The sequence below is a fragment of the Myxocyprinus asiaticus genome, chromosome 10 (genome assembly GCF_019703515.2).
Source record: "Myxocyprinus asiaticus isolate MX2 ecotype Aquarium Trade chromosome 10, UBuf_Myxa_2, whole genome shotgun sequence".
Classification (NCBI taxonomy): domain Eukaryota; kingdom Metazoa; phylum Chordata; class Actinopteri; order Cypriniformes; family Catostomidae; genus Myxocyprinus; species Myxocyprinus asiaticus.
The window spans coordinates 277,038-290,497 of NC_059353.1; the positions used below are offsets into that span (position 1 = coordinate 277,038).

Genomic DNA, 13,460 nt, shown 5'->3' on the forward strand with positions numbered 1-13,460 from the left:
ATGACTCCCCTGCTCTTGAGCCAGCTCTATAAAAAAAAATCCCACCCCATATTTTTCCAAATTTTTCAGCTTCCTGCGGAAAAAGGTGCATTTCTTGAAGAAACGCTATATCATATTTCTTACATTTGAGAAATAACCTTCCTTCTTTTCATGGGGTGCCCCAACCCATTCACATTCCACGTGGAGAGAGACAATCCACTCACATTAACATTTGACATTTTGACATATAAAAAATATAAATCATGTAAAAAACAAAATTATAAAGACCACATTCCAACATTAGTGCAACAATCAAACCCCATACATCCCCTAGAATAAAAATAAAAAAAAAAAATAAGAAAAAAATGTGCACATTAACACCGTGCACGAAAGCGCCAACTGGTGTCCATCCCTCCAAACTCAAACAGTCCATTCACGCCTACGAGAACCCCCACAACAACTTTATTGTCGGATTGCTCAAGTCTGGTGTTTCTATACAAATTTTGTGAGACAGAATTACACAGAAAAAGATAATCTATAAAACAAACTCCAGCCAATAGATGGAATAAACACAAAGAGCATGTAGATTCATCCATAAAACTGTCCTGAAGGTGTGACACTCTACAAAATAAACAACCAGCACAAAAAAAAGCATGCAGATTTCTCAAACAGTCAAGCGAATGTTCAGTGAGCCGTCCACTCGGCTGCAACATGAGTGCAAGCAAATTACTTACTCCATTGACTTTATGAAGGGTATCACTTGCTGTGGGCATGTGAATGTTTTACGGACATCCTTAGCATCTATTCTCAATTTGGCCGGGAATATAAGTGCAAAAGCGACCTGCCATTGATGTAAAAGTTTCTTGCATTCCTTGAATCGATCACGTTTCTCTCTTGTCGAATACGCAAAGTCTGGGAACAAGAAAATGCTGTGGTTCTTCCAAGAAAGCCTTCATGTATTCCTCGCCTCGCGTAACACAAGATCTTTATCGGATGATCTCAGAAATTTGGCCAGAATTGATCACCGAGCAGGAACCCTGTGAGCTCGCTCGATTTCCAGTTTATGGCCTGCTATATTGAGCAGATTCGGAAAGAGCCCATCCAGGAATTTCACCATATCCCGTCTCTCTTCGCCCTCAGGAATTCCGACGATGCAGACATTATTCCGCTGGCTATTGTTCTTCATGTCCTCCAACTTCTCCCAGACACGCTCCAATTCCACCTTGGTCTCTAGCGAATTAGCAGATAATTCCCTTTCAGATGACTCCAGGTAATCGATCCATTTCTCGACATCCCCCACTCTTGTAACCACATCAGTGAACCTTGCCTCCATGGCAGTGATCGGTCGATGTATCACAGCAAGATTCTTCAAGTCAGCAACGACCTTTGTCAGCATTGCCGACATGTTCAGCATCTCTCGCCGCATTTCCCGCACCTCCCCGACTAAATCGTCTCCCAGGCTCGCGGCCTGCTCGGGGGCGTCAGCTTGAGCACGTAAGTGTCTTTTAATGTCTCCAGAGCCCAAGGATTTTGAATTCTTTGACATATTGTCCTCCTAGAACAGTTATGGAACAGAGTGTATCGAATCTCACTGGTTTATGTCATTAAAAGTCTTAAAATTAGCGAAGTGCGCAGAGTTTGCCATTAACACGTGTGATCCTTGCATGGCGTCACGTGACTCACTTTATATTATTAAGAACAGATGACAGAAAAGCCATCTATGCGCATGTATGAAACGCTGTTTGTATGGAGGCGTGCAGTCTCGTGGAACACGCGCATGTAAAAGGTTCACATTCTTTCTTTGTTTCTGTCTTCTGAATTATTTTTTTGCAAGAACAGTATCGTCTATGAGTGCTGCAAATGACCTCAGACATCTCAGCTCAGGAGGTGCTTCGAGTTCAGTGCGCTTTATTTCCAAAGAGCATTGTGACCACAACTCTTAAGCCTATACATCTGTGATTAAAACATAAAATAATACAAAAACATGTTCACCTTGAACCATGATTTATATTTCAGTGATTATTATCATATTTATAATTATTATTTTTACATTTATAATTGTCTTCATTTGTGTAAATAGTTTTCCGCCTGCATATTTAGACGCATACTTGCCTGACGTTAAATGGAAATGTGGTTACTTTATATATATAATTTTTTTGATCACTTCATTATTTTAATTGCTTTTTCGTTTCGTTTGGAGTGCAGTTTGAATTTAGAAATGTATTTGATTTAAGTTTTTCATTTTTTATATAAATTAATTTAATTTTCAATGCAAAATCACTAAAGCAAGAGTATTCACCGATCTCGTGAAGGAGGGAACAAAACTAATTTATTCACACACATGATGTATTTTCCCGGACAAAGAAATACCCGACCGGTAGAGAATGCACAGATAAAGTAGGTTCTTTGCCAGAGAGATGTTGCCCTTCTGAACTGTTCTTAAGCCATCTTTCAAAAAGTTGAACAATACACATTTTAATTGAGCTTAATTCTTTCCAATTTCATTTGAATTTTTTGTTAAAATAAATAAAAAATAAAGTTCAAAGTTTGAAATCAAGGTGTCTTGCTTTATTGTGGAGGCTTAACCCTAACCCTGCTTAATGAAAATTACCCCATTGTACCACCTAGTGTCCAATCAGCGGTAATACCGGTTCGTCGGTTTCCTGTGGAGTTTTTTTTTTTTTTTTTCTGCGAACAACTGACCAATCAAAACTTGGTCAACCAAGACTCTTCTCATCGACTAACATTTGGTCGACTATTACGGGGCAGCCTAGTTGCTTCAATATATATACACATCATTTTCCTTCCTCATGATGCCATCTATTTTGTGAAGTGCACCAGTCCCTCCTGCAGCAAAGCACCCCCACAACATGATGCTGCCACCCCCATGCTTCACGTTTGGGATGGTGTTCTTCGGCTTGCAAGCCTCACCCATTTTCCTCCAAAAATAATGATGGTCATTATGGCCAAACAGTTAAATTTTTGTTTCATTAGACCAGAGGACATTTCTCCAAAAATCTCTTTGTCTTTGTCCCCATATGCACTTGCAATTTGGCTTTTTTTTAAGGCTTGCTGAGCAGCCTTTCAGGTTATGTCGATATAGGACTCGTTTTCCTCCAGCATCTTTACAAGGTCCTTTGCTGTTGTTCTGGAATTGATTTACACTTTTTGCACCTAACTACGTTCATCTCTAGGAGACAGAATGCATCTCCTTCCTGAGCGGTATGATGGCTGCGTGGTCCCATAGTGTTTATACTTCTGTACTGTTGTTTGTACAGTTGAACGTGGTACCATCAGGTGTTTGCAAATTGCTCCCAAGAATGAACCAGACTTGTGGAGGTCCACACATTTTTTTTTGGAGGTCTTGGCTGATTTCTTTTGATTTTACCATGATGTCAAGCAATGAGGCATTGAGTTTGAAGGTAGGCCTTAAAATACATCCACAGGTACACCTCCAATTCAGTACACCTCCTATCAGAAGCTAATTGTCTAAAGGCTTGACATCATTTTCTGGAATTTTCCAAGCTGTTTAAAGGCACAGTTAACTTAGTGTATGTAAACTTCTGACCCACTGGAATTGTGATATAGTCAATTAAAAGTGAATCAATCTGTCTGTAAACAATTGTTGGAAAAATTACTCATGTCATGCACAAAGTAGATGTCCTAAACGACATGCCAAAACTATAGTTTGCTAATATTAAATCTGTGGAGAGGTTAAAAAATGAGTTTTAATGACTTCGACCTAAGTGTGTGTGTGTGTGTGTGTGTGTGTGTGTGTGTGTGTATATGTGTGTGTGTATATATATATATATATATATATATATATATATATATATATATATATATATATATATATAGCAAAACATTTAATATATGGTTTCTATACTATGATCAACAACTTTGCATGAATAGTTTTATATTTTTTCATGGTTTTTCATTCGATTACATCATTCACAATGCTTCATGGGATTGTAGTTCATTCCCTCATTAAAGCTGTTAAGTACGCAGTCTTGTAACTTTTTTTTTTTTTTAAATACTTTTTTGCTTTGTATCAAAGTTTAGAATTCACCTTGGAGCTGGTTGGTTTGGTTCAAGCCTCGGAACTCTTTTATGAAGGATTTTATGAAATCCAATGGAAAAAATGAATGACAAAAATACTTCAGGAGCCAAGATGGCCTCAAATGGCACTGTTGTGCTCTATAATGACGCAATCAAGTCAAATAAATGATAAAAACTTCAATATAGTTGCTTTAAATTAAATCAGAGGGCAAGGCTACCAGAAAGTGTATAGCGTGGCGGTGTGTACTTGTGTAATCAACTAATGGAGTTGCTGGCGCTCCCTCGTCACTACCTGCAATTTTCCGAATAAAAAAAACAATGTTTGTTTGGCTGGATTTGCATATAAAAATATTTTCACTGGTCACTGTGTCCAACAATGTTTGAATATGCCGGTAATAAAAACTGATATTTACCGACAAATGGAAACCCTGATTCCCTGAATTTAGGCTGGAAAATATACAGCTTGTTTCATCCAGTAGTATTTAGAGATGCATATTTTTCTTGAGAATGCCTCTGGTTTATTTCATAGTCAACATGCAATCTAAGGCCATGTCCAATCTAATCCATGTAAGTTTGAAAACTAAATTTTTTGTTTCCTAACATAATTTTTTTTCTAAGTTTGTGGTTATTGAGAGCGTTTTTCAAAATTCTAAGTTTCAGTGTAGGAAAGCACTGTTCTATTGTTGTTGAGAAGCATAAACAAAGCGCAGTAAATGAATTTTTAGTGTGGATGTGGCCTAAACTGACTTTTTGCTTTGTCAATACATGTTCTTGGTCTTATTGTGCACGATTCATCAATGCATATTATTAAATATATATTTTAAACTCTCCTCTTCAACCACCTGTCATATAGAGACACTTTAAACCATCTAATCCAATGTCTCCCAACCTTTTTTTGCCGTAAGTACCCCCACAGCACCATTAGTAAGGATTAAGTACCCCTTCATCGACACAAAACCAAAGATTTGTACCAATGGTTAAATATTATTAACATTATCATCAATATTGTAATATCCCTATTGTACAAAATGAGAAGTGAGATGCAAGGTGGTATTGCAAGGTAAAATATTTATACATCAAAAACAAAACTGATCTGAATGTGCCATCAAATGCTCAATTAGAACAGACAAATGCTTTTAACAGGGAGCCTTCTTACTTGGTACATTGTAAAATATACATTTTATCATTAGTTCATAATTTATGGTCATTTTTGTAGGCAATAATATGCAGTACTGTGCGAAAGTTTTAGGCAAATTTTTGAAAAATGTTGCATAGTGACGATTTCTATAAAAAATATTTATATAAATAGTTTTCATTTATCAATTAACATCATGCAAAGTCCAGTAAACACACAAAAAAAAGCTAAATTAATATTTGGAGACTACCTTTGCCTTCAAAACAGCACCAATTCTTCTAGGTACACCTGGACACAGTTTTTCTTGGTTTTTGACAGATTGGATGTTCCAAGAAGCTCCTCTGTCTTTTTAGGCTGTCTCAATTGCTTCTGTCTCTTCATGTAATCCCAGACTGACTCCATGTTCATTGGGGTCTTTGTGGGGGCCATGCCATCTGTTGCAGGACTCCCTGTTCTTCTATTCTATTTGCAAAAGGAATGTTTGGGAGTCTAAAATGTATATTTCCTATTGATACACTAAAGCTGAATATATAAATAACCATCTTAAGACACATTTTTTGTGAAACATCTTAAGTGCCTAAACCATTTGCACAGAACTGTATGTATGTTTGTATATACTGTATGTACTGCCGCTCACTGGATGTTTTTTGTTTTTGGCACCATCTGGAGTAAATTCTAGAGACTGTTGTGCGTGAAAATCCCAGGAGATCAGCAGTTACAGAAATACTCAAACCAGCCCGTCTGGCACCAGCAATCATCCATGTGATTATCTAATCAGCCAATCGTGTGGCTGCAGTGCATAAAATCATGCAGATAGGGGTCAGGAGCTTCAGTTAATGTTCACATCAACCATCAGAATGGGGAAAAAATGTGATCTCGGTGATTTGGACCATGGCATGATTGTTGGTGCCAGATGGGCTGGTTTGAGTATTTCTGTAACTTGTTCTGTAACTATATTTTGTTTTATACGTCAAACAAAGCAAAATCCAATTATTTTTGTGTACCCCCTGGCACCTGCATGCGTACCCCAGGGTTTACGTGCACCCCCTGTTGGGAATCACTAATCAATTCCAGATGGATAAGATTAATGTATGCACTGAATGATTATTTGATTGACAGCTCATCCAGAGTCAGTAATGGTGAGACAGAAGCAGCAAAGACGATGGTTGTCCAGGACAATGACGTGTCCTCAACACCATGCAAGGACAGCACATTGGTTGTACGACAGGTGCTAACAACACGCACACTCACCCCATTCCTCTGCCACACACTGTTCCTCAATTGTGCAGATGTTGGGCTCTACTTTCATGACCACGCTAGGTACGAAATGGCACAATGACTGTGCGTTGCGTCTTGTCCAATTTTCGTGAAAGCTCTAATTCTAAGCCCAATTTTCATGCCAGTGCAATGCCCAAGTGGCCGCAGGTGGGAGTGCTTGTGCTATCTGTGGGTGTATTTGGCAATCTGATGGTGTGTTGTATGTTAATGAAGTGCTGCATATTTCAATTTGCTATTTTCATGAGAAATAGGTCATTGCACTAAGACATCCGAGAACCATGTCTAATCTCAGCGTAAAGTTAAAACTCAGGGGATTTGGGGATTCCACCAGCAGATGATATCAAAGACCTACCGATAACTTTAATACTAGCCATGATTTGTGTCAATAGATCGATATTATTAATTATCCTTACATTCTTTATAATTTAACGTAGCCTACATCCAAGTGACGAGCATCGCATTTTCCATGCGTATATAAGGAGCATGTCACTGTCATAGAAATATGCAACATTCAACAAGGACGTAGTTAATGCACAAAAGAACATAAGACACAAATTGTTTATTCTTCTAATGTATTGCATACTGCCCATTTACACTACCAAATTCTTCATGGCCATGCCCACTGACTTGGTGCATATGACGTATCGCATAGCGCTGCGCTTAAGACATAGCGGTCTTAAAATAGGGCCCATCCTCTCTAATCCACTATAAATGTACTATATACTAAAAGCATGTGTAGGTCCTGTACATCATCGTCATTTATCTTACACACCACCATCACCAAGTCTTTTAACATATCAGATCATCATTGTGTTTGAATCCAGATAACACACGTACATCTCTGAGATGTCTGTTTTAGATCTTTTCATCTGAAAAGCATCACAATTTAGTTAACATCTGCTAAACATCTTAAAAAGATAAGATTTACAAACATTCTAAATCATAAACATCTCAAAGACATCTGCTGAATGTCTTGTTGACATTATATATGTATTGCAGATGAGCAAACAGCGTTACAATACATCTTCCAGATGTAAACACAAGTAGACGTGATGTATGTGTGCTATCAGGGAATGTAGCTGTTAGATAGTCAAACTGTTACAGGTTAGCTACAGAATACTATCATTTCAATTTCATGTTATACTGCACTTGTGAATTGTATAGAACAGTGGCCCAAATGTGCACAACACAATAACATTTATATAGCAAACAAAAGTTCACAACTAGGGCTGGGCGTTAGGACTATTTAATCGGATATCGACGATGTCTTACAAAAAACCCGATGCCGATTCCAAACAGACATGATCAACAATATCGGGAAATGGCAAAACCATGGATCTGGGAAGTCGACAAATATATTAAACAGTGACCAGGGTGTGAAACTAGCACCCGCCAAATGCGACGATGCTGAATCCAGTTCACAAGCTCCTCGGCCAAATGTATTTCATGCACGGGTAATTTTGCTCATCTACCAGCAACAGGCGGGCGACCTGCTGCAAGACGTCTTGGAGTGACATGATGACAGACATGAAATGCTGTTAGTCACAAAGACATGCACTTGAAGAAACACACTTTATTATATTTTTAAGAACAGATAAAAGAATAGCTGCTAATAGCTGTTTCCATCAACGCTTTTTATGCGCATTTTAGGATATTGCATAAAATCTGCTGGATGGAAACCCCAAGATATGAATAAAATCTCCAAAATGCGCATGGAAAACTTATACGCTCGCTTGAGGTGGATACATTTTTTTATTCGATAAGAAGAAATGAGAAATGCGCATAAACTATGATGGAAAAACATTTACCTAATAAACTCCTATTGAATTTAACAGGAATACTAGATGCGCATCAAAAAATCATGTGACTGAATAATTCATTCATAACTGGACGAACCAGCGGACCAATCATCGCAACTGAATCGTTTCCCTGGTCATTTTGAAATACCGGTGTCCTAAAAATCCAAAGCCTGCATAGAGTTTGTAGAGCAAATAAGTTAAACACAAACTTGCACTTTGTCCCGAAGAGCAGGTTTGATGAAACTTTTAAAGAATATCTTATAGATCCACACCGCAAAGTCATGATGGAGGAACGCACACACACAGTGCTCCCAGAACTGTGTGATGCGCTGTCATTTCCAGTCGAGTTATTAAAGTGTTTTGTCTGCGCGTCCTAAACCATGAGTATTTTATTAATAAAAGAGTAACACAGTCACTACAATTTCCCCGGAAGTGACGGATTTTGTTCTATTGAACGCAAGGGATTGAAACGCGGCTTTATCCGCACATTGTTTTTGCAATATTCGGATTTTTCGCATAAATTATATTCATATCTTGGATGGAAACGTAGTTACTGTTTGTTTCTGATTCGCTGTTTGTTCAGAGGCTTGCAGCGTGAGCTGGAACAGGTCTTCTGTCTCGTGGAACAAGCGTGTGTAAAGAGTTTTCACTCTCACTTTTTTTTTTTTTAATTATTCTGAAAACTGTTTGCAAGAATAATGTTGTCTATGAGAATGCTGCAAATTATCTCCGATCATCTCGGGAAGTGAGTTTAGTTAACTTTATTTCCACGCGGTTAGCATGCATTGTGAACGCAACTCTGCATGTTCAATAGTATATATCTTTGTATTAAACAAACAAAGACGAAAGTGATTAAATCAAAGTAATACAAGACACGTTCACCTTGAACCTAAAATTGAGTTTTATTTTATTTTCTTTAGGCAGCATTAACTGTATTACCAAAACACAATACAAACACAAATTCGATAAGAACACACATTTGGCAACATTATTTTGGGAACACAAGGGAATTTATTAGGCTTATTTATTTTGATTATCATTGTTTTTACATTTATAATTGTCTTTAGTTCTTAATCTGTAGACTATTAGTAATTTTCCATTTGGTGTCATTGACGGATGCTTGGGTGATGGCAAATGGAGCCGTTGGAGATGGTAAATGTTTGAATTTGGGGAGGTAGTTAAATAAGATTGTTTTGATCACTTTGTTATTTTAATGCTTTTTTTTTTTTTTTAGTTTAAGGTGCAATTTGAATTTAGAGATGTCTTAAGTTTTTTGTGTTTCAGTAAATTAATTACATTTTTAAAGCAAATCAATAAAGCATAAAAATTCATGACCCTTGGCAGGTGGGTTAACGATGTAATCGGATATCGTGATATTTATTAAGGCAATTATCGCTAAAATATTTTTGACATATTGCCCAGCCCTATTCACAACATAAAGAAATCAAGCCACAACACAAATAAATTAAGCTACAACAAAACAAAATTAAGCCACAAAACAAATACATTAAACCACAACAAAACAAAATTAAGCCACAACACAAAGAAATTAAGCCGCAACACAAATATATTAAACCACTACACAAAGAAATTAAGCTACAACAAAACAAAATTATGCCACAACACAAAGAAATTAAGCCACAACACAAATAAATTAAGCAACAACACAAATAAGTTAAACCACTACACAAAGAAATGAAGCTACAACAAAACAGAATTAAGCCACAACACAAATAAATTAAAACAACACAAATAAATTAAGCCACAGCACAAATAAATTAAACCCAAACACAAATAAATTAAGCTCCAACAAAACTAAATTAAGCCACAACACAAATAAATGAAGCCACAAAACAAATAAATTAAACCACAACATAACTAAATTATGCCACAACACAACTAAATTATGCCACAACACAAACAAATTAAGCCACAACACAACTAATTTAAGCCACAACACAAATAAACCACAACAAAAAAATTAAGACACAACACAAATAAATTAAACCACAACACAACTATATTAAACACAAATAAATTAAGCCACAACACAAATAAATTAAACCACAACACAACTAAATTAAGCCACAACACAAATAAACCACAACACAAAAAAAATTAAACCACGACACAACTAAATTAAGCCACAAGCCCACGACACAACTAAATTTAGCCACAAAACAACTAAATGAAACCACAACACAAATTAAGCCACAACACAAATTAAACCACAACACAACTAAAGCCACCTTTAAGCCACAGCACAACTAAATGAAGCCACAATACAAATTAAAACCACATCACAACTAAATTAAATCACAACACAAATAAATTAAACCAGATCACAACTAAATTAAGCCACAACACAACTAAATTAAACCACAACACAACTAAATAAATTAAACCACAACACAACTAAATAAAGCCACAATTAACACATTTAAATTAAGCCACAACACAACTAAATAAATTAAACCACAACACAAATAAATTAAGCCACAAGCCCACAACACAAATAAATTAAGCCAAAACACAATTAAATTAAAATTATTTAATGAATTTATTTGTGTTATGGCTTAATTTTGTTGTGTTGTGGGTGAATTTATTCGTCAATGCTTGATTTCTTTGTCTTGTGAACTTTTGTCATTGTGTTGTGCACCTGGGCCACCATAGTATACAGTACATACCAGTGAATGTTTGTGTTAGTGTTTTCTCATTCTGTGCCCATGGTGTTCTCACAGACTCCCACCATGCCGAAGCACAAGTCTTCCTCGTCTTTCACGCCGTTCATTGACCCTCGTCTGCTCCAGGTCTCTCCCTCCACCGGCAGTGCTCTCAATAACGCTGGTGAGTGTTCATGCTGTAGATTCCTGTGGTGTCGCCAGAGGGTGCTCAGTGCTGTAACACATCTGAACAGAGAACAACAACCAAGGAAATGACTGTCAATTCAAAAGTGCTTCAGCTTTGCAAAAATATTTTGCAGAAAATAATGAAGGACCATTAATATTTTGCATTGTGAAATTATTTTCATGACAATTAAGCACATTTCCCCTCAATGCTCATTAATGAAATGCAAAAAATAATTATATATTATTTCTCCCATAAATGCATACTTTCAACTTTAGTGACTCAGGACCTCATTCCTCCCCCTTCACCTCATGCATTTTTTGATGAGTTATGCCCCCACCTCTTATTCCTCAACCTTTCTCTTAGAATAGTGTAACACAACAAAAAAAGCCCAAATTGCAAAACAAATATATTTTTTTCGAATTGCTTACTTACCAAAAGTATATAGGGTCATTAGTGAACTGAGATTTGTAAAAGTGTTGCAATATTTGTGTTTCTATAAATCCTATTTTTATGGTTATTTCATACCAAAGTTTACTATAACAGGATATCGTTTTCCTTTTTTATTTGTTAATTACAAGACACATACAGGTGCATCTCAATAAATTAGAATGTTCACAGAGTGCTGTATCCAAGCATGTTAACAGAAAGTTGAGTGGAAGGGAAAAGTGTGGAAGAAAAAGATGCACAACCAACCGAGAGAACCGCAGCCTTATGAGTATTGTCAAGCAAAATCGATTCAAGAATTTGGGTGAACTTCACAAGGAATGGACTGAGGCTGAGGTCAAGGCATCAAGAGCCACCACACACAGACGTGTCAAGGAATTTGGCTACAGTTGTCGTATTCTTCTTGTTAAGCCACTCCAGAACCACAGACAACGTCAGAAGCGTCTTACCTGGGCTAAGGAGAAGAAGAACTGGACTGTTGCCCAGTGGTCCAAAGTCCTCTTTTCAGATGAGAGCAAGTTTTGTATTTCATTTGGAAACCAAGGTCCTAGAGTCTGGAGGAAGGGTGGAGAAGCTCATAACCCAAGTTGCTTGAAGTCCAGTGTTAAGTTTCCACAGTCTGTGATGATTTGGGGTGCAATGTCATCTGCTGGTGTTGGTCCATTGTGTTTTTTGAAAACCAAAGTCACTGCACCCGTTTACCAAGAAATTTTGGAGCACTTCATGCTTCCTTCTGCTGACCAGCTTTTTAAAGATGCTGATTTCATTTTCCAGCAGGATTTGGCACCTGCCCACACTGCCAAAAGCACCAAAAGTTGGTTAAATGACCATGGTGTTGGTATGCTTGACTGGCCAGCAAACTCACCAGACCTGAACCCCATAGAGAATCTATGGGGTATTGTCAAGAGGAAAATGAGAAACAAAAGACCAAAAAATGCAGATGAGCTGAAGGCCACTGTCAAAGAAACCTGGGCTTCCATACCACCTCAGCAGTGCCACAAACTGATCACCTCCATGCCACGCCGAATTGAGGCAGTAATTAAAGCAAAAGGAGCCCCTACTAAGTATTGAGTACATATACAGTAAATGAACATACTTTCCAGAAGGCCAACAATTCACTAAAAATGATTTTTGTATTGGTCTTATGATGTATTCTAATTTTTTGAGATAGTGAATTGGTGGGTTTTTGTTAAATGTGAGCCAAAATCATCACAATTAAAAGAACCAAAGACTTAAACTACTTCAGTCTGTGTGCATTGAATTTATTTAATACACGAGTTTCACAATTTGAGTTGAATTACTGAAATAAATGAACTTTTCCATGACATTCTAATTTATTGAGATGCACCTGTATATTCATAAAATCTTAATGGTCCTGATTTTGGTGTGAAATGTGACGTTAACATGTTTTTGTCAGTGTTGTCTTATTCTATCGTGAGGCTATATGTGCTGTTTTTTGCTCAGGTTACGGTAATGATGCACGACTGCAGGAAGCTCTGCGTCAGGAAGCGTCTCGCAAGGGCTCCGTGGTCAATGTCAACCCTGTGAACACGCGGCCGCAGAACGACACGCCAGAGATCCGCAAATACAAGAAGAGGTTTAACTCTGAGATACTGTGTGCTGCACTCTGGGGTGAGTATCAGCACAACAACTCATACTCACTCATATTCTACACATGCAGATACAGGTCTGATGCATACTGACTACACTATTATCTAACCAACAGTCCACACTATCCATCTTACCATTCAAAAAGATAATAAATAGTCCCAGAAACCAAAGGATCCACCCAAACTCATGACATTGATTGCGCCAGTGTTGCTGTGCCAAACTGGACATATCAATGTCTTCGTTACAGCACAGTTACTGTTAACACTCTTCAGGAAATCAACCAACAATTGCTTACTCATAGTTGA

At 37.3% G+C, this 13,460-nt stretch overlaps 1 protein-coding gene across 2 annotated transcripts in view; it reads left to right on the plus strand.

The window, feature by feature from the left end:
- The window catches only part of LOC127446828 (TRAF2 and NCK-interacting protein kinase-like), a 172,211-nt gene that overhangs the window by 121,631 nt on the left and 37,120 nt on the right, over nucleotides 1-13,460 (plus strand). For both annotated transcript variants that reach the window (XM_051708094.1, XM_051708095.1), the window contains exons 17-19: nucleotides 6,293-6,401; nucleotides 10,992-11,097; nucleotides 13,009-13,176. In XM_051708094.1, the coding sequence (XP_051564054.1) occupies nucleotides 6,293-6,401; nucleotides 10,992-11,097; nucleotides 13,009-13,176 (383 nt within the window). The remainder of the gene's footprint in view (nucleotides 1-6,292; nucleotides 6,402-10,991; nucleotides 11,098-13,008; nucleotides 13,177-13,460) is intronic.